At 41.7% G+C, this 22581-nt stretch overlaps 1 protein-coding gene across 2 annotated transcripts in view; it reads right to left on the reverse strand.

Annotated features, from left to right (window-relative positions):
- Positions 1–10751: 10751 nt before the first annotated feature.
- tbcd (tubulin folding cofactor D) overlaps positions 10752–22581 on the reverse strand; it is a 33186-nt gene continuing 21356 nt past the window's right edge. The window contains exons 26-39 of one of the 2 annotated variants that reach the window (XM_050069137.1): positions 22376–22457; positions 22162–22280; positions 21887–21978; positions 20207–20347; positions 19334–19417; positions 17191–17349; positions 16862–17000; positions 13229–13350; positions 12958–13035; positions 12786–12872; positions 12599–12686; positions 11295–11404; positions 11104–11188; positions 10752–10990 (exon numbers count right to left, since the gene is read on the reverse strand). In XM_050069137.1, coding sequence (XP_049925094.1) covers positions 10970–10990; positions 11104–11188; positions 11295–11404; positions 12599–12686; positions 12786–12872; positions 12958–13035; positions 13229–13350; positions 16862–17000; positions 17191–17349; positions 19334–19417; positions 20207–20347; positions 21887–21978; positions 22162–22280; positions 22376–22457 — 1407 coding nt within the window. In that variant the 3' untranslated portion in view covers positions 10752–10969. Of the gene's footprint in view, positions 10994–11103; positions 11189–11294; positions 11405–12598; positions 12687–12785; positions 12873–12957; positions 13036–13228; positions 13351–16861; positions 17001–17190; positions 17350–19333; positions 19418–20206; positions 20348–21886; positions 21979–22161; positions 22281–22375; positions 22458–22581 lie in introns of both variants that reach the window. The other variant, XM_050069136.1, reaches the window with a different exon arrangement.

A 22581-nucleotide genomic window follows, 5' to 3' on the forward strand; every position in this document is an offset into this window, starting at 1 on the left:
AGCGGCAGAAGAGTTAAGTCCCCGCTGCATATCCCACATCACTGATGGAAATGATTAAGTATATTGGAGTGTAATTCCACCCCCCTCGGTCTGGCTCTTAAAATAGAGAAATAAAGAGAGGAGGGCGGCTGGCCCGGGCGGATGTCTGAATTCCTCTGATTGGAGCAGAGCAGCAACTTGTTATTAGGCTGATGTCGACCCATGACCGCACCAGCAGGCCTGCCATGTGGGGGAGAGGCGCATGGCATCGCTCACTCCTCCTGCCTGTTCTCTTTACCTCTTGCATTACCAGCCTGTGGTTTCCTTTTGTGTGTGTATTATTGATTTCAAAGACATTCCTTACATTTGAATGTAAACACCCAGATCATGATTAGATTCCAGCAACAGAAGAGCAGCTTTGAGGGTTGTGTTTTAGTTGGTTCAGTGTCTCCAAACATCTATTTCATAGAGCTGGTTTATATGAAACATGTGTCTGAGTGCTCTTTCCACAACTGTGAGTGAATGGCAGCTCTGTAACTAGTGTGATATCTATCATGTTAATAACCCACACACGTCTGGCACAGTGTAACCGCTCTGGTCATTGTGTTCACTGGAGGCTAGTGGGAAATGAGGCGTGAACAGCTGAAGGATTTCAAAGGAAGCAGAGGTTACGCTGAGTATGTAGCCTATACTCCAACCACCTGAAAGTCACAGCTTCCAGCCCTGTAATTTGGGCTGCTGCTAAAAGACAAGGCGATTGCTACAATAACAGCGGACATGTTCATAAAAAATGAACTGGCGCTCTGGCGTTTTTGAAAGTGGATGCTGTCAGGCTAACAGAGAGACACGCAGCGCTTGAACACAAGACACTGATTTGTCCCACTGAGGTTAACCAAACAAGACTAAACAGAGGCTTCGACCACATGTCAAATGTTAAAAGTTTTGATTCAACGACAAACAAATAGGATTATTGAGCTGGGAGTAGGTGTTGAAAACATACCAACAATCTCATCAGACATCAGACCAACAGATGTGGGCTTTACAGGAGTCAGCTGCTGAGTCAGATTAGAGTTTTGATGCTACCTCAAATAGTACGGTGCAGCAGATGCACTGAACCACAAAAGTAATTTGTGTTTGAACTGGCTTGGATCGGTCCATGCAGTCAGTGAAGAAGAGTAATATTAGCCCCTGTAATCCTGCTCATATGGAGATGTAATATAGGACATATGTGCCCCTATATGAAGAGTGATGTTGCCATATAAGTTAACTATAAGGCAATATATTATAATCACATACATACATCCTCTGGATATATTAGGATATAAGTTAAAATATGTATAAGTATAAGGAAATACCCATAGTAAAACTAAATTTTCTATATGATGACTTTTTATATGGCATTATATGTTGCTACCATATATATTGATATATATGATATCCATTTGATTTACAAATGCATGTTTATAAAAACAACATATACAAAAAATCTTATGCTTATGTTTTATATTTACAGAAATAATATCAAATATTGATGGGCTTTGGGATAGGTATATGTGCTTGGAAAATATGTCTACAATGTAAGTATATATTACATGTACATGAATTAAAAATAACTATGATGAATACCTATGTTGCCACCATATATGTTAAGGATAGATTTTTAATTTATAATGCAAGTTCATAAAAATTAATAAATATATATACACCCACCCACACACACACACACACACGCACACACACACACAGTATATGTAGTGTGGTTAGTGGTTGGTGTAGTGTAGTTATGCATGTTTTTATTGACACATACATGACTATCTTTTAAATTCACATATATAATATTAACATACAGTATAATGATGGGCTTTGGGATGTCTATATGTGCGTGGAATATATTATTACAATATATAGTATACATGTACATATACTAAATATAAGTATATGATGGATATTTCAATTTTTAAATAATGAGAAAATACATATAAAACATACAGAACAATTATGTGTATACACATAATTGTTCTGTATTTTCTCATTATTTTATGACATACATTATATTTACATATGTAATATCAACATATATTGATGGGCTTTGGGATGAATGTATATGTTTATAGTATATATGTCTACAATATAAGCATACATATGTGCATATACAAAAATGTCTATATGATGGATTTCTATATACATATATGGATTTATATGTATATATACGTGTGTGTGTAATTAGTATATCATACATTTCTACAAATTTATGTTATGTATAAATAATTATATATGTGACAAATATGGCGATAAATGTACTATACATACATAAACATACATATTTGGACTAGACATGCATGTGAACACATGAAACAGTTTCATGTTTCTTACTTTATATACAGTATATAGTTTATACGTACATGTACATAGATGTTTTTACTTCAAATGTACATATATTTCATATATGGAAATTCAATATATATACACATTACATTTTCATTTCTGTACGAGGTGATGGTCCCACCTGAGCAAATGCACATGAGTGACCATCACCTGACGAGGCTGAATTCGTCATGAGCAGTGCCTGATGTGACGGACATGGAAAGCTAACTTGCTAGCCAGCTAATCTTAGCTACTTTGATAATAAAAACTGTGCATTATTCTGTTATTGGTTTATTTTTCCATTTTATTACCTTCCAAGCCTCTCTCCCAACTCACTGCTACCCAGGTAGAGTCTCTCATGTGGGGCAGTTTGTATTTTTTATAGCCAATATCATACAATATCGGCTGGCTAAACACTGCAACAATCGATAACTACTCCACATATACTTCTTTGCTATTGTTTGAAGCTGCAACTTTGCCTGTCAGAGTTCACCAAAGCTGAACTGTAATGTGAGGATGCAAATTCACCCTCCTGCTCACACTGAAGAGAAGTGAACAGGATGCGAAAATTTGCTGGTGTTAATTTCGCTCCTGTGTAACTTGACCTCCTCTTAACACAACTCCAAAGCCCTGAAAACAAATAAATCACACCATGATTTATACAAGGATCACAGGATGCAGCTCTGCATGAAGTAAAGCATATATTGAACAGTTACAGCCACACAGAAATATGGTGGCAGCCTCTTGCATCACATGACAGGAGAATATAACTGTGGAGAAGCTGTCAACACGAGACAAAAAGACTCCGAGCAGCCACCGTATCATCTGATTTGAGAGTCCTGTGATGGTCTTTGGGCCCGCAGTTATAAAGTGTCCGTCTGTTTGCACGTCACAAGTTCATGACCAGCCACGGTTCGCACACTGCCCCCGAGTGAGCAACTTTGGCTCATCAGATGCACTCAGGGCTACAGCCTTATCACATGCTCCAACCGCAAACTAGTGACTCCCTGTGACCCAGTTCACGCTGCTAATTGGCAGCCTTTAAATTTGCCAGGAAAAATTAGCGCAAACTCTATTTGCTCCGTGCAGAGTGAAAGTCGTCATCTGAGGCCACATGGCTGAGTCCTGCAGATGTGCACGCAGATATGGAGGATGTGCAAGTGGAAAATGAGTCATATCACCTGAAACTTGAACTGATGCTATCTGATGTGACTCATCTGTTTTTCTACCTAATGAAAAATCATCATCACTAATTTAGTATTGCTTAATGCCTATCTGTTGTGTTGCGTCAGATCAATTCCTCTCCAGCACAGCTTTTCCACTTCGACTTCTTTTGACATTATGTATGAATTCATTTCACTGAATAAATGTATTTGGACAGAGGCTTCATGTTACTTCGGAGCTGTTGATTTTTATTCTCATATAACGTGGACATTGGAATAACAGATTACATTTTCATCAACTGGGGAGAGAGAAAAGGAATGCAAATACCCGTTGAAGCCAAGACCTAATAGTAAAAAAGTCAACGCTGTCAAACACAATTTCAGAGACGTGGGATGAACTCAATTTGACGAAGTGCACTTCTGGTGGGATGGTTTGATGATATTGTAGCAATGAGCTGCAATCACAGCGTGCCTGACCTCGGTGTCAAGCAGCCAAGTCCCCTGCCAAACACTGCAAGCAGATCCAACTGGGTCCAGAGTTGACCCACGGGCCCAGAATAGGACCTCAACTGAGTGACAGATGTTTTTGATAGCTTTCTTTTTTCTGTGCAAACCACAGCTCTGGCCTACTCTAAGTTGTACCCCTGAAGAACGCCTCTCCTCCAGCCTCTTAAAGACCCTCTCTGAATCCAAAATCCAAGCTCCAGACTTAAGACAACTTGTCCAACTCATGGATTTGGCTCACCACCATACACCTATCCTTCATCCCAAGACCCTTTTCTCCCAGCCCTGGAGTCTCCAGAGCACCCGCCTCCCTGCTGTGTCAGCCCTCCAACTGGCTGATCCCAAAGAACAGCCGTTAATCTGAGGAGGAACGTTGGAGAACGTCTCCTTTTAATTATCAGAAAGCTCAGAGCTGGGTTGGATAATGGATTCCAAATGGTGAGCTCGGGCAGGAGCCGGTTGCAGGGTTTGGAGGAGGTGGCCACGGAGTGAGCAGGAGGAGGAGGAGGAGGAGCAAAGAGATATGACTCCATCTCAGGTCCTGACCTTTGGCTGCCCCCTTGCTCGTGTGCTTTGCCACAGATTGAGACCAGATTGACTGCGTTAGCCGAGGACATGATTGAGTGACAGAATAATCTCACTAACAGAATCGCACACAGGCTAGTGGAGCTATCTTCCCCCTAGGGGCTAACTATCTGGGCTGTGGATACCTTATATGCTCTAGAGATCTTTAACTCATGCTGATATAACTGACAGAGCGGCACCTCTCTACTCAGAGTAGGAATGGGTTGTTGGAGCAAGCAGCTCTCTCTCTCTCTCTGTCCCTCTCCCTGAGGACCAGAAGCCTATCAGTATTTATCTTCACAGAAAAGATGAATGAGTTAGAACCATAATCTGTTATGTTCTGTCCTCCTCTCTGTTCCCAGGACACACTGGTGGCTCGACGAAGATCTTACGGCCCGAAGGCTTAACACTAAAGCAAAAATAATAGAATCACACAAAAACAAAACACAAGCTAATCATTATGGCTCCGAACACATAACACATACACATTCATTCACACACACGCACTACAAGACCACCCCTGAGAGCTGACCTGGCCATGCCCCCTGCCGCTCAGTGCTGGCGTGTGTCCAGAACAAACTGGGCCTCTCCGTAGGGAACAGCGGAGGCCTGAGGCCGTGCTGCTTAGCAGGCGCCGAGGGGGCGGCAGGCTGCCAGTGGTCAGTCGCTGCCGGAGCTTCTGGGAACGGTGTCACACTCACACTAACCCCCATCCTCACACCAGCCAGCTCCTGGGTTCAGGGCCGGGTGCAGAGGTCGAGAAAGAACAGCACTCCTATGACAGAGCAGCTGGATTCGCTGTCATGGATGAGCTCATTTTGGCCACCATCCAAACAAGAGGCGAGCCAGGCCCCCCCCCCCCCCCTCCAACATGTGAGCTGTCTCCATGAAGTCACTCGCCGAGCATAGATCAACAGCAGAAGCACACAGGCTCTGTGCACACGGCCACAAACAAAGTCTAAAGACTCTCTGAGGTTCAACCAAGGCCAGAGTGATGACAGGATGAGGAGGTACATCTTAAGGACGGACGGATTGGCTACAGAAAAAAGGACTGAAACTCATTTGATTAAAAGAAACTGCAGCGAAGGCAAGGAGGCATACAAGAAAAAAACAGCACGCCTTCAAAGCTAAATGTAGCCTTATCATACCCATAATCAGGCTACTGTAAAAAAAACTCCTTTGACAGAAAGACGACTCAAAGTGATGCTAAGTGAGCAGCCTCAGCTTCTTTAATCAAACAGACGCAGCACAAAGGGAGACATTTCCTAGAAGTCCACAAGGAACTCTCAGCAGGCCTCTTGATAATATTTTAACCCTGTCAGACAACCCAGTCTCCGGAATAAGTGTTGGCATTATACGTTTCTGCAAACTTTGGATATGTAATATTTGTACATTATTTTGTTGTTAAATCAATGTTGAAACTGAACGTTTCTTTACATTTCAGCAACACTATGGTTGTTCTGTAGTTATGTTTAGGCACAAAAATCACTTTGGTATGGTTAGGTAAACATCATCTTTGGGCTTATAATACCCAGTTTTGGTGGCACAATGCTGCTGGAAATGCTGCCGATGTCTTAAAAAAAAAAACTACAAATACTTTTGTGGCACAATTACAGCTGAAAATCCCGCAGATACATGTGACTATGTCACTTTTGAAACACTGATATGATTCCTATGTAGCATATCTGTGGTGTGCATAAATGTGCAATGCCAACATTTTCTTCTGGCGACTGGGCTGTGTCAGGTCAGCTGGTTTAACAACCTCGTCCCCTGCTCCCTTGTGCAATGATAACGCACAGACGGACACTGTATATATGCACCTACAAATATTGTTAAATGACTGGTTAATATGGACTCAGAGAGGCGCTGGAGCTGATAGTGGCTGTCAGACTGCTCCAGGACAGCAGCTATAAGGAAGGAAGGCTACCTAGAGTCTGCCTACTCCAAGAAGGAAACACAAGCCAAGGAAACAGTTTATCTAAAACCCATTTTCTTTTGTACAGACTACAAGACTGCAGCGATAAGGTGGTTAGACCATATACAAAGTGCCCATTGTAAAACAGGAAGAAAACAATAAGGCTATGAGACAGCGTCAGGCTTGCTCAGTCCACACTTGTGACAGACAAGTGGCTTTCTGTACCACATGGAAAGGAGAGGAATAGCAAAGCAACAGAGGCCAACAGCAGAATATTATATTTCCATTCGATTAGCAAAATTATTTATAAGCATGTGTGTGTGCTGTTGATATAAAAACACACTGCCCATTAGCCCGTGGTCTATAAAAGGACAGAGGCTTAGCAATTAACCCACATTCCCAAACTTAACCAGCTGCCTCCATTTCCAAATGACTATAATTCCAAACAACGTGGTAATTTCCTAGGCAGAGAGCGCATGTCTGGTGTGCTGCTGATTATGGCTTTTTGGAAACTTATAAAGACTGCGGTTTCCTGGAGGGAGACCGCATCAGCTGTCATATTCATAATTATAGCATTTCTGCTATTTCTATCAATCATGTAATTATCGTATCTGCTATTTCTATCAGTCATATAATTATCATATTCGGTCATTTCTACTAGAAACTTTGTTTCGTGAAGTTTTCTTTACAGTTCAAGATCCATGACGGCCAAAACATTTGGGACAGTGTGTGCTGCTTTTCTTTTCTTTTCCAGCTCATTTTCAAGAGCTTGGCTTTGAGTGTTTGACCTGATGTTTGCATAGCTGATTCGCCGCAGACTTAGGACCATTTGACTGTGGAGAAAGACACGTCTCAGCACATCAGGTGTGTGCTGCTGTCTTTACATAAACATTACATACAGGTCTGGAGCACACACACTCACACACACACACAGCAGAATCCACTGAAGATGTGTTGATGCTTTTCTAATTACAGCTCCCTTTTCAAATCACTTAATAAAAACTCGCTCAAGACCATGACAAGTCAGCCTTAAAAACAATTTATAACAACATGTTTAAACTTTAATTGAAGGGCTATTAAGAGTCCTTAAACTCAAAGCCAATCTAGTTGTAACAGCTGCTCCACAGAACCCCCACGCCATAAATTTAGGGCAATTAAGGCTTGAGCTCTGCTAATGAATCTGACTAACAAGCTGGAGGAGGGTTGGTGTTCTTGCACCAGGTGTCGAGGCCATACGCAGGAAGTCCCAGCAGGAGTTAACACCTGGGAATAATAAAGTCTCGCAGCAGACAACAGCTCCACTCTGACAATATGATAAAAGCTTCAGTATATAGAACATAATGAAGCTTAAAGGAGTACTTTACCCGCAAAATAACCATTTGGATATCAGTTACTCGCCGTGTGTTGCCTTAAATTTTTGGAGAAACCTTTGTTTTTCTTGCATGCCTCCATGATGAATGAACAAAGAATCCACAAAAGGGCGAACATTCATGCTGGTGGAATTAAGTTGTTTATCGCAGCCTATTGTGCAAGCATGACAAATTTTAGTCTTTTTTGGATTCTTCGGGCACCATGGAGGCATGTGAGAAACAGTTTTCTTCAGATATTCGAGGTAATGCAGTGAGTAACTGATTTACCAATGATCACATAAAGTTTTTTGTACGCAGATAGCTTCTCTAGCTCTAGCTTCCTTTTCACCCAGAAAGGTATTAGACGGAAGTAAGAGGAAAAATGAATGAATAAACACAAGGTCATCTGGAGGGCAATTAGTGTAATATTGCCCCCTTGTCTAACACAGTTGGGCCATTGATTGCGAAGGAGGAAGTGATTTTAATTACATATGCGTCTGTGATGTTGATACCATCAGTGGATCACGAGGGAAAATTAGAAACACTCTGTTTGTTTCCGAGCAATAACAGAAACAAGTCTTCTGACTTTATTTACAGTAAAGCTGCACAGGCACCCTCATTGTCCTCTGGCACTGAAGACAAGGATGAACCATAATAAAAATCATGAGCTCTGATAAGTTCTGCAATCTGCTGTATGTTGGGGAAACACTGCAGTGAGCGACAATGAGTGTATTATGTGCATATCTTTAATTTTAAGGCTGCATATATAGACATAAAATGATGTATATACCTGACCATGTTCTCTATGACAGATCTCAAGACATGGTCACCCTCTCCACTCCATAATCGTCAACTTGGGCAAACTGCTATGGGTACCACTTAATCTCATAATAACCAGAACAGTGGAAAGTGCACAGAGGTCTTTCCTAATATCACACCAAACTGAGTCAATGAGGGAGCAGCACCCCTCCCTTCCCCACTCCTCTAAAAGGCCACCATTGTATGTGAAGAATTGCCATGGCTACTGCCGGCAAACTGTAAGCCTTTTAGAATTATTAGCATTCCTGTCTACCCCGAGCACTGTAGCAAAGCTGCTCGCTTTACCATCAATCCGCCTCGAGAGAAACACACCATTTCTTTCATTAGAAACTACAGGAATTTCCATCTGGCTGGGAATTAATTAAAGTCGAATTATGGGCTGTGAGCAATATTGGACGAGCCAGACAAATTCAACAACACCCATGGAGGGTAAGAGTGAATGTGGCCTTGTTAATGAGCATGGTAAGAGGCTAGCAAAGCCACTTGTCAGAGGCACGAACTCTGCGGTTATTAGGCAAGGCGGTGATAAGACAATGTGACCATTGATAGATCCATTTTTCTTGGCCACAATTGATCCTTGTAGCAGCGTCTCTGCTTGATGCTAAATTTGTTTTTCAGAAGTGTCCATTGTATTCATTTATATAAGAGTAATGGTAACAGCTGAAGCATGCTGAAGTGGCTATAAATTTAAATGACTTCAAAGTGAGCATCACATGTCACATGTTAGTACTGTTGCAATACCATGTTAAACGGACAGATCATCCCCAAATAAAAAATACATATTTTTCCTCTTACCTATGGAGCTATTTGTCACACCAGATTGTTTTGGTGTGAGTTGTCGAATGTTGGAGATATCGGCCGTAGAGATGTCTGTCTTCTCTCGATATAATGGAACTAGATGGCACGTGGCTTGTGGTGTTTAAAGCGCCCAAAAAATACATTTGAAAAGCTCAAAAGCAAAGTCTCTTTCCAGAAAACATGACCCGGTTGAATGTATTTTTTTTGGCGCTTTGAGAACCACAAACCGAGTGCCATCTAGTTCCTTGTACTCACGAGAAGGCAGACATCTCTACGGCCTGTATCTTCAACACTCTGCGACTCATACCAAAAGACAAAAGGTCTAATTTTATTAATCACCACAGAAAGAAATGAGCAGTTTATGATACCAGCATTATTTTGTGTTATAGTGCAGAGTTCCCACATTGATACTCAAATTAAGTGATCCATTTTAAAACAGGTGATGTGGAATTTGAAGATCCATTTCAACAGTGTTTGGAATAAAAGTCAATGGTTTCATGATTACTGACTGTTAAAGAATAACTAGGCCATGATGCTGCTGATGATCTGGCAGCACACACACAATAACAAGAGCTGCTGAAAGCCAAAAGCATGAGATTAAAATAAAAAACATTTTTTTCAAAATAACTGGCAGTTTCCGTGGTTAAATTAATCATATGACAGAAAAATGTAATGCAATATAGTGATTACCAGCTTGGGGAGTTTCTGCAATGTAGCATAAACAATCAGAAACCACCTAATTCTAAAATAATGCGACAATCGTATCATTGTCAGCGACACAGGGAACCTGATTGAGACAATGTGGCCACTATCAGATTCTAATGAGAAAGCCTGGACCAACGGTGACACAACAGGCTCTGTTCCACAGGCAAGCAGGGAGGCTCCGCTATCAGACCTGGGACTCCTCCAGTCCCTGGCACCTCCACCGATGCAGAAAAAGTAGGTCTGCGTGTGACCCGAGGGAAAGCAGGGCCCCAGTGACATTCCATGGTTCGTGCCAAAACAGCTAAATGGCAACAATTTCCCTGGAGTGCACGCAAACGATAGTTTCGGTTTCACCTATCTGTGCTGTTCCAGGAACAGGTTACAAGTAAACACCTCCACTGAAACTATCCCCAAAGTCTCACTAGACTGTGACCTGAATGGAACATGTGAGAAAGGTGTTATACATGGCTTAGTGTGTTTAAAGTTTAGATGTTGCAATAACAAGGGCCGAAACACTGTTAATAATGTGATTTACTGTTTTTACTTTCTGACAGTTAAGAGTTTTGATTCGATGCACCTGTGAACTTTGTGTAATAAAAACAAAACTAGCAGAAATAAGTGACATTTTCTCATCCGTTTATTGTTATGTAAAACCGTCAGATTGTGATTAACTCCATGTGTTGTTTTTGGCGCATGGATGGACCAGCTGATACGGGGCAGCTTCATAAAGAGCAGATCCATTCTTAATGCTTACAGCATGTCGTCCATGTTGTTGTTGCTTTGCAGCTGGTGTTCACAGCGAGTGGTGATCAGGAAACCTGGACAGGGCTCTGCTGATGATGAAAGACAGTGGTCAGAGTTAACTCAGCCCAAAGGAGGGGGGGAGGGGGGGGGGGGGCAAAGAGATATAAGAGTTTTATCTGCCTACAGAAATCCTGGTTACCTTGGTAACCACCTGTGGCTTGGGGACTCCCAACCAATCGCAAAGCTGATTCCTGTGGGTCCGTACAGTGGCGAGGTCACTCTCCCTGGAACACCCAGCATGACAACGTGTCACACACACACACACACACACACACACCAAAAGCATTTAACACTTGGAGAATATTTGATAACTGCTATGTGTACACCAACCAATTAGTGTCGCTTAGCAGGGTCACGACATCATCCAGCACTTCTGGGTCTATGACATCATCGTAGGTCAACAGCATCTCATACATCTGGCTGGCTGTCGTCTTTCTTATCTACAGTAGTGGGAAAAGAACAGGTAATTATTTTTCTGCTGTAGCTACTTACTCTGCAAACGTAGCTTTTTTTTAAAAAGTATTTTGGCCTCCTGTCATCACACAAACTGTATTTTAAAAGTCCATCAGCATGAAGATTTTTAGACACTCTGTGAGGCATTACAAATGAGGTGGCATTTCGTGCAATGGTGAACATGACCAGGATATTCCTGGTTCTAACCTTGCTAACAGGACTTCTTAAATAGACAGAACTCCCTCTGCACAGCCAGTCTCAAGGATCAGGTGCTGGTCGGCCGCAAGAACATCTCAGATAAAATCATCACCATAAACCACGGCACACTGAACTGAATTACTGTGATTTTATTAAGAACGAACAATGCGTTTCACCCGTGGCTTCTTCAGGTTTGCTCAACACAATCACATGAGCACTCACAGGTGTGCTAAATATACATGGGTCACATGACTAATTATCACAGTTATTTCACTTTTTCAATACTTTTTCTTTCACATTCTTCAAAAACATTTTTCAAAAGATCATTTTCAATAATACAAGAGTTACAAGAATAATATGAGACTCAACCTCATCCCATTGCGTAGATGACTGAGACAAAGATTTCATAAAGGAAGTTAGACTGCAGGTCAGGATTTTTTACATGTTTACACATGACTGTACAGTTACTCTTCCACTGTACTGAGGAGCAGAGGCGTCAGAATATGCTACGGAGGTCACAGCTCCGGGTAGCCTTCAGGCTGCTGATTGGCCAACATCTTCTCCTTTGAGTGGTTATTTCGCCTGTGGGTTTGGGTTTGGCTTGCTCTTAACAGCACTTCAGTTGTGTTTTTGTGCTTTCATTTAGACAGAGATTTTTTCATAACAGCGTGTGTGGATGGGATTTTTTTTTTTTTAGAGTGAAGGAGGGAAAAACCCCATTCACAAAAATACTGTCTGTGTCGACTAAGCCTGAGTAAAGTGTGTGTGCATGCAAACTCAGGGGATTACCAAAGTCATTAGGCGTAATTTATCTCATAGTTATATAGGGATATCTCAGATGGGAAAAAAATGGTGGACCAACCAACCAACCAACCAACCAACCAACCAACATTGTCCAATAAACCAGAGTGGCTGCAGATTTTGTCAGTGGTTTCACACATCTATTAAGGATGGGTGAGTACTCCTGTCTCTTGTAAACTTACCACAGGGAAGGAATGGCAGAGTAGCATCAGCAGCTGGGACAAAACTTTCTTCCTCACCTCACCCTGGAACTGGATCAGCCCACAGAAGCTGGGAAAAAAAACGTCATGGAAAGTCAACACGGACGTCATATTTCCGCCTCTGTGCGGCGTACAATGCATACGACTGTCAGTGAGGATGGACACTTACACAGATATACAGGCACGCAGCTTGGAAATGTCTTTGGCTTTCTTGAACTCTTTGCAAAGAGCCAAAAGGTCCACACAGAACGGATGGCTTAGAAAACAAAGACAGAGAAAAACTTCAGCTTTTACACATATTATTCACATTTTATATTTAACAAAGCGGCTGCAACACTTACTTTGCTTGCGTGGTGAAGATTTCAAAGCAGCTGTTGGCAAGCATCTGATTGAGCATCTTAAGAAAGGGAACAGACACCCTGTAAAAAGGAAAAGCAAAAATATAAAAAAATAATATAACCAAAGGTAAAGAACAGTTATCAGAATTTAGGAAGTGATTTTAGAAAACACCAGCATGACACATCATCCCACAGTCTAAGATTGAACGGGCCTGTAGTGATGCATCTAGAGATCAAGCAGGAAACGAAAGGGTCTGTGTTTGTGTGTTTGTACCTGTCGTTGCGGAGATTATCTCTGAAGATGCTCAGCAATGTATCTGCAAACTGAGTCAGAGCAGCACTGTCGTTTTGGATCCCTCTCAGGTAGTCAAATAACGACTGGGAGGAAAAATGCACCTGAATGAAGACAGCAGAGAGCATTTAAGGTTAAAATGGTGGACTCAAACGAACAGACTCTGCAAAAACGGGCTCCATGTGCACCAAATAAGATCTGCTTGAGCCAAATCAAGCATTGGCATTTTTCGCATTGAAAGAAACAATACCATTTCAAACAGTTGAAAAGCCTGGCTTTTTAAGATTGTTTGCCACTGGAAAGGATGTCCCTTAAAAAAATACGTATGTGCTATCTGTGATGCATTAAAAATATTTGTGTCTTCACTAAATATAAGGTAAAGTGACGCCAGTATGTTTGAGTGCAACTGTAAGAGTTTTAAAGGTCCAGTGTGGAGGATTTAGAGGCAGAAATGATATATATATAATATATATAACATCTTAAACTTCAGGAGAAGTTAAAGATCTGCAACCTGACCACCAGATGCCACTAAATCCTACACACTGGACCCTTAAGCATATTTTGATGATTATAAAATCATGAATCGCATTTATTTTGGCTGAGACAAACGCGACGTGAAATTTTTATATAGTCTCATGCCTAGTACAGGGAGCTCTTTACGTTTTACAATTTCCTGAACAATACCTTTGCCATGTTGTAAAATATTGTTCTCTGTCAGCTTTAATACTAAAAAACAGACGGAATATAAATTACTGATAAAAACTGTGTGTTTATGAGCGAGTGAGGGTGAACCTGAGGGAAAGAAAAACACTTCAAATGATATCATCAGGCAGCAGGAAAGAAAGTGTCAAACCTTGACACTTACGACATAGCAACACAACATAGCAACACAATATGATAAAGATAAACAAAGTTACATGAAACTGATTGCCTAATTCCCCCTGAATACAGAATAGTGTGTTTTTTATATGTGTGTTTCTGTGGTTAAATGTAATTCAACACCAGAAATGATGCACATTCATACTGTGAAACACTTGTTGGTACAGTTATTTTTCTCAGTCGTGGGTCTCTTGGGACTGTTTCTGCTGTTTGACTTTTGCACAGCCTTATGATCCGTCTACATTGAGGCTGGCCTTCAAGGCAATTCCTGGAAAGTTAGTGGATGCTTCATCTCTCTGGCGTGTGTGAATATGCGCCTGTGGTGTGAGAATGGTAATCTTGGCTCATGTATTGATGCAGTATTGGCTCAGTTTCCTGCATGCAACCCTGTACAAACATATCAGTCCTTCCCCTCTCCGAGGATGTATCTGTGGCAAAGACAGGCTGGGAGAGCAGGAGGTAAAAGCGAGACAAGAGCCAGATCTTCTCAGAGGGAATATGTTTACAGCCTCCTTTGGCAGATGAGTTTCACTTAACTGCTGCTATTACAGGCTTTAAACGTATTTTCTTTTATTACATCCACAAATACTAAAAGTTAAAAATAACCCAACCATCACAAATCTTCGCAGGCAGGACCTATTTCCAGTGATTGCTTTGAACAGGTTAGGTCATAGTGAAGGAACGGGGAGAACTTGATCAACTCCGGTTTGGGGCGCCTGCTGTGCCTCCTGAGTGATGCTGTGCAAAGGGTCAAGAGTGGAAAGTATCGGACACGCTTTTTAAGCTGTTACTTAGCGCTGGATTGCAAAGATTTAACTGAAACTCTGGCCTGCCAGCACCACGAGGGACCCGTCAGATCAATTTGTTCGGGATAACTCTGGATCAACGCTTTGAGCTCAGGTGGTTGCCACAGTGCTGGCAGCAGGGACAGGGTAGAGATAAATCACATTAACACAGCCTGATATCTGTGATCTTAAAAATAAGTTGGAAGTGAGGCATTAGAGAGAAGAGTACACAGGAGTGAGTGGACTACATTAGACACATGGCTCCCCCTGTTGGCCTGAAATGCTCCTGAACATTAACAACGCAGTGCTGACTTTGCCAACTCATTACTGACGGCAGGATTTACCACCATCTGAAACAAGAACAACAAATAGCCTGATGGTGTGATGAACATTAAATTCCTAGAATGAAATGGCCCAGGGCGGTACGTGCAAACATCCCAGCTCGCTAATGAGCAAAGTGCAACGACACACCATTAAGCATCTCTATTATATGTATTTCATACCCACAGTAAAACACTGAAACAACATCTTTAAGGGCAGAAAATGCTAAAATCAATTATATTAGATCCGAACTAGTGGGTTTGGGCCAGGCTGTAATTCAAAATTCCCTCGGCTTGAATTAGGTTGAGTTCTTTCCCGTGTTTTTTTTTTTTTTTTAAATCTTCTTATGCAGACCTTATAGTCTGTGTCATGTCATGAATGTTGTATGGTTGTGCCGTCATCAACCTATTATAACTAATGAAAATGGTGAGATTTAGACGCAGCTTTAACTGAGAAAACACTAGAATTATGGGGTAATTTGCTCACGTACCATACACAAATTCTAGCGCGCTGCACAGGAGACTCATGAAACTCGCAATTCTCATGCGTAAATGGCAAGAGTTGCATTGGACTGGAGGGAAAACGAGAGACAGAGAGGAAGAGATGGGCTGCAAGGCAACTTGGTTGGTACTGTTTGAGTCTGCTCCCCCAACAGTGGAAGAGACAAGCGCAACATGCAGCAAAGAGCAGTGACCATCATCTGCAGGCTGCATCGGCGTGGACAATTGTGCACACTCAAAAATGGAGATGCACTAAGGGTCGCAGCCTGATCTGCCAAACTTGTTGTGTGCGAGATGCAGAGCTGACGACAGACTCTTGAAAACAGCAGGAACAGAAGAAGAAGTGTTGTGGGGAAACATGTCAGCCTTAAGCTTGTAATAAATGTTATATTTTAGTTTTTTAACTGGGTTTAGGCCTGAAATTGCTGCCGTGGTTTGGGTTCGGGTCAGGCTGAGATAGAAACAATGTGTGTCCATCTATGGTTTAGTTTGACTTTTTGGGCCAAAAACTCTAATAGGTCGTAGGGGAACCATGAGCTCCTTATCATAGATTGTACAAGCTGCTGAAGAGATGGAGTTTAAGCAGTGGCAGGGAAAGAGGGAGGAGGGGCTAAAAGGCAGGCAGTTTTTCTCATTCAACCAAGGGTCAACAGACAGAGTATAATCAAACTGAAGAGGGATGATCATGTCAAGCTGATTAGATTAAAGCTGGGGCACTCCTGTTGGTAGGGAAACACCAAGACGGGGAATGTATAGAATGTGGAGTGATGAAGATTGTGCAACATGTGATACTTCAGCACCGGCTGTACACAGAAGGAAGGTAGATGTTGTTGGAAGGAGTGGCCAAGTTGGAAGTGCTGAAATACTCCTTGAGAACTCTCTTTTGAAAAACCAAAATGCCAGAAAAATCATTGACTTTCTCCACACAACGGGCCTGTATCCCAGGATTTAGGCAGTAGGTGCCTGCTAAGGTATAATGACCAACACACCTAATCTGCCATTAAAAACCAACAGAAGAAGAAAAAGGAGGAAGGACGGAAATCAATTCTTTCAATCATATTGCCTCGATTGTTGTTTTTCTTTGAAGTCTGTCTGTACATCATACTGCCTTAAAATGACAGTTAACCTACTGTGGATTCGGTGATCCCTCCCACAGACACAGTGAGGCCCAGCAGGGTGTGGTACTGATACTCGGGCAATCCCAGCAGCTGGGTGATATACTGGAAAGCTTGGGATGGAGCATTCCAGTTCAGACTGGTTGAGGTTTCACTGAAAGACAGAGAGAGTAAAGTCACAGATCAACAAGTATCACAGGTTGTCACACATTCAACTGTTCCTTATCAAACCTTAATATTTTATGTATATTGCTAAGACAGTCCGGTATAAAAGGCTGTTTAAAATCACTGCAGCTTGTAATGCTGCTGAATGAGCTGCAGGTTGAGGGCAAGGGGTGACTCACACAGGAAAAATGCTCATCAGCTCCTCTCTGTGGGGGATGTGGGGTACTGCAGGCTCTGTGCTGTGCAGGAGGCGCAGGAAGACGTTGCCAGCGTGGGCTCTGTAGCGGTCAATCTTCTCTGCTGACTGCTGAGCCAAGCAGCACATCATACTCTTCACCCTGCGTACAGCATAGCAGGAAATTAAGAAAATAAGTCCAGCAGTTTATTCCACTCAATCAGAAATCCATGCAGGGAGTAACTTCACTAAACTTCACTAAGATATCACCAAATTGGCCATTTGGTGTTCTAACTTATACCAGTGTCTTAACTTTTTTTAGCTAGGGTGCTCAGGGTTCCAAATACCATTTGAAAATACAGTAGTGCATGTAAAATTTGAGGTGTGAAACGGCTTACAGCTGCCAACTCTCACAGTAAGACCTCTGCAACTGACACGTTTCACAATCTTTCACGCAACATGTTCATTTTATCATGCAGCAAAAAACAAATTTGTATCTGGTAACAATGTGGCATGACAATAGGACACTGAAAGTGCCCAGACAGAGAAGCACAGTGCTATAACAGCACTGAAAAACACTATGGTCAAACCAGCTGTGGCTGCCGAACCGTAGTGAAGTTAGTTTTTAGAGGGAAATTCAACGTTCTCTCCGAGCCCAACTGGGTCTTCTCAGTTTGACCCAATGTGGACAGTAGGAGGACAGTTATTTGTTTATTCAATACCTTCATGCTGACTTGCTAACATTACTGAAAATTATTATTTAAAAATTAAACAAAATTTGTCTCATGTAGCACAGTTGTTTTCATTATCTATGTGTAATTCATTTATTTTACATAAACATTTTAACAGTAAATAAAGGCAGTTATTTTAATAGCTTCCGTGTAGTGTGACCCACTGACTCAAATTTAATACCAAAATAACTACAACGAACATAAAGGACACACCTCTCCATATAGGGTTAAAGTGCTTTTGCCATTTTTACAAATATTTTTATGAAAACATTTTTTCCAATAGCTCCCAGTGTCACCTTTACTTTCATTTATATTCATAAACAGCACTGTTGTAATCATGAGAAGTTGGTAATTCAATTAATAAATATGAATAACTATTCATAGAAAATAAAATTTTGCTAGAGCGGAAGTCCTCAATCCTCCCATCATCCTCTGTCTGGCTTAAAAACCTGGTGTTTTTTTCTCAAACTTAAATTCACTCTCAGGGGCTCTGAAGACTGTTTCTATAAGAAACAGCAATTGCTTAATTGTAATTGTACAATATTACTATTCACTGTCACACACTGTTACTTAAAAGACCTACTCCTCTTTTTTCATTTCCTTTCTTTTATTTGCTTATCCCCCTTTTTTCTACTGTGCTTTCTTTTTTAGATGGAATTAATATTGTGTGTATTGAACCTGTACCTACATGGACTTTCAAGGTAGGGTGGGAAGGGATGAGTGGGAGATAGGGAGGGATGTTTAATAAAGAAAAGAATAATGGAGGGAAAAGTATTGTTACAATTGTAAGTCTGTATGATTTGCAGTTATCCTTCAATAAAAAAACGTCATTAAAAAAAGAAAATAAAAGGAAAGAAGTCACCAAAGAAGTCCTAATTTGATTAGGAAAAAGGGTTTCCATGTTAGGTTTGTTGAGATAGTGCTCAAAATGTTTCTATGACCATATAAAAGTTAAAACAGTTTCACTGTACATTATTGTTATTTTGGTTTTGTGGATAAAGAAGGCCAAATACACAAAATGGTGCTGTCAATAACATTTTAGTGAGGGTTAAAAAAAACCTGGTTCTGTGACAAAGATAAATGGTGACAAACAATTAATCAGCTCTTTTTTTTCAAGATACCAGCTAATGTCCAATCGACACTAAAAGTAAATGTTACGCAACTTTTTTGATCCTGCTCCTCTAATATCATTATTACAAAACCTGCATGACCCGCATTGGATTGACTTAGGCTGAGGTGTGTGGCCACACCTGAGACACCCAAGTGACTCCAGTGATTACTCAAGCCAATAAACAAACAGCAAGTTTGTGACCGACAGGCATTTTAACTTTTATGGTCACCTGCTGGTGATGTGAAACACAGCGTGGAGTTTCTCTAGACGTTGGTGTTGATCAGACATTTCTGTTTGCTACTCACAGGTTTGGCAAAAGGATCTCTGGAGCACTGCTGGCCACCAGCAGAGTCACATCCATCAGACTAGTCATGGCTGCCTCCCTCACCCTGGGAACATGAAAGAGAGAGTAACTTAATGCTTGCTGTGACATGGGCGTGAATCTACCTTACACACACTGACCCGGGTCATTGTCATCTCAAGACTAATTAATGAGGCAACTCCTTAAAAATTTTTTACAAAGCAAACATGACAACTGACACAATCAACTAATAATAAAAAAGCTGGCATAAGGACGCATGCCATCATTTGAAGATTGTATTTCAGTGTCGCTGGAGTTGGCAGTTTTATTTGCTTCATGGCCGCAGGGCACAATTTGTTTATGTGAAATGTTAGTCACAGCATTCATTCAAAAGTCACACCCTGAGACAGGTGCTCAGTGGAGAGAAATCTGTCTCCGTTTGGGTGTGGGCTTGGAAAAAAAAAAAAAAGAAAAAAAAAAAAAAAAAGGCAGGAAAGTGTGATACAGAAATAAAAACAGTAACAGGAGAGATGAGGAAGTGCGAACTAGGAGGAAAACAGAGAGAAAGAGTGTAGGAAAGAAGAAGGTTTCTAGACAGTGTGAAAGACGACGCAGCCCATCCCATGTTGTGAGGACAAGTGACAAGCCTGGTGACATTCCAGGCGAGGCGGTAAGCATGGCCTCGGGCTACTAATGAGACAGGCATGTATGTCATTGTTATGTCTTCGTGTCCCTAGGTGGAGGGACAGAAAAACACCAGAAGCCTCAGGCAGGGGAGCATTCCTGATCCCTGAGGCAAATCAAAAGAGCATGTGTTTATTTGTGAGCTGTGAGTGTCTGTATTTACTAAAGTGTGTTGATGTGGAAGTTTACTCACCAGGCCCCTACATCCCCTCTGCTGTCTGTCATGTAGTCATTCATGCCGTTGAGCAGGACCCCATACACCTCTGCCACGTTCGCCGCGCATAGAGTGCAGTCTGGGGAGCCATCGGCACAAACACCCGCCTTCACACACACTCTGATAGAGGATGAAAAATGAATACATATTAAGAAAGACTCACCCACAAAATGGCCACTAAAGGAGATACAATATCTGATGAACTGGGGACATGAGAAAAAAAATACTGAACTCTGAAGAAAAACACTAAAAAAAGTTGTGGAGAGACAAATGGACAGACACGTCAATCAGGTCGTGCAGGTATAGTCAGTCAACTGTTGATTTTAGCTTTACTGCCTACACAACTACGCAGCTACGCTAACAGATAATGAACAGAGGAGAGACTGGGGGACCTTCACAGCATAAGCCTGAACCATAAGTAAATGACAAAAATATTAAAAACTGCAATTACTGCCTTGCAGTTGTATGCCTCCGCCATCCAGTCAAGTTGCAGTTTACACCTATGTCTGTCCAGATTCATACACTGATCAGCCACAACATTAAAACCACTAACAGATGAAGTGAATAAAACTGATCATCTTGTCACAATGCAAAGTTCGAATAGGTATCCTTTGGTCCACGCATTCATGCAAATGCCACCTGACACACACTTCATCCACCCAAACATCATTGCAGACCATAAACAACTCCCTCACAGCCCGATGGCAGTGGCACCCCCAAGCAAGACAATGCACCATGCCACACCGCAACAACTGTTGCAATTGCCCGAATTAGTGACAAAGAGCTCATGGTATCAACCTGGGCCCACAATATGCCAAATCCCAATCTGATCAAGCATCCGTAGGCACGCTGGTACCCCACTTCACAACCAACGTGACTCAAAGGATCCGCCACCAACGCCCTAGCGCCATACACCACAGGACACCCCCAGAGAGGTCCTGTATCCATGCCTCTAGAGATCAGAGCCAAGTCCAATCAAAGGAGGCCCCACTGTAGATTAGGGGTATATCTGGGGTACCAGCACGTTCCACAGATGTTTGAGCTTATTTTAATCATGTGCATTATTAAATCCATAAAGACTAAGTTGTTCTTTATGCTCTGTCATTTCTCCTCTTTTCTTCCCACTGTAACTTGAGTCACTCACTATCAGTGCTCCCCTTTTTGGAAGTAATTTCTCCACCATGGAGCCCATAGCAACTTGCTTTTGTCCATGACATCATCATGTCAACAAGCCAGAATACTGCCGTTATGATGAGATGATTTTTTGTTTTATCACATTAGAAATTATACCAGTATTATCTTAAACAATATGACATAACACACCCCTATGTGAAGTTGACCACTGACCTTTATCCGATTAGGTTACATACATATGAATATATACTAACATATGAATTCTTGAGTTTTGGTCAAAAACATTTTGTGAGATCAGAGTGACCTCTGACCTTTGACGACCAAATTCTAGTCAGTTTATCCTTAAGTCCAATGGGACGTTTGTGCCAAATGAAAAGAAATTCCCTCAAGGCATTCCTGATACTGCATAAATGAAAATGGAACAGAAGACTCGAAAACATAATTTCTCTGACAAATAGCCATCGGCAGCAGTAAGGCATAAAAAGAAAATAGAGGGAGTAAATAAAATTGTGTATGAATACTCACTGAGAAATTGCTGTGACTGCATCTCTCCTCGCCTCTGTAAAACTCCCCTCCTTCTGGCTGACAGTGCACATCTGCTGGAGGCCTTCAACGATCTAACTCAGACAAATACATGCACGCACACACACACACACACACACACACACACACACACACACAGACACAGACAGACAGGCAGACAAACACACGCGCGCACACATATACAATCTTAAATTTAAATACTGAGGCAGTGAGATGTTAAAATGGATAGAAAATGTACACATCCTCTCAGCACACACCTGCTCCAGTTTGCTGTGGATCATAAATCTTGGCAAACAGCCCAGGGCAAGGGCAGATCCACAACGAGTGAGCATCTGCGGACTCTTCAGCCCTTCAATGTACTGAGATACCAGGACATCTACACACAAACACACACACATGCCATGCAGAGATTACCCTCTAATTCAGATATACCGCATAACAATTGAAACCAGGGAATAATACTCAACTCACCCTGCATTTGTGAGTCAGCCTGACCCGGCTCGGCCTGGTAGTACTCCTCACACAAGGCGGACAAGGCCGATACCACGGCACCCTACAGACAAAGGAGGATGAAGATCAATGAGTACTACACATAGAATAGTCTTTCTGAATGAAGACTAGTATTTTATATATGAACAGTGGGAGTCTTCAGTTCCACCATTTTGAAACGTATCATG

Source organism: Epinephelus moara, chromosome 18, assembly GCF_006386435.1.
Source record: "Epinephelus moara isolate mb chromosome 18, YSFRI_EMoa_1.0, whole genome shotgun sequence".
In the NCBI taxonomy this organism is placed as follows: domain Eukaryota; kingdom Metazoa; phylum Chordata; class Actinopteri; order Perciformes; family Serranidae; genus Epinephelus; species Epinephelus moara.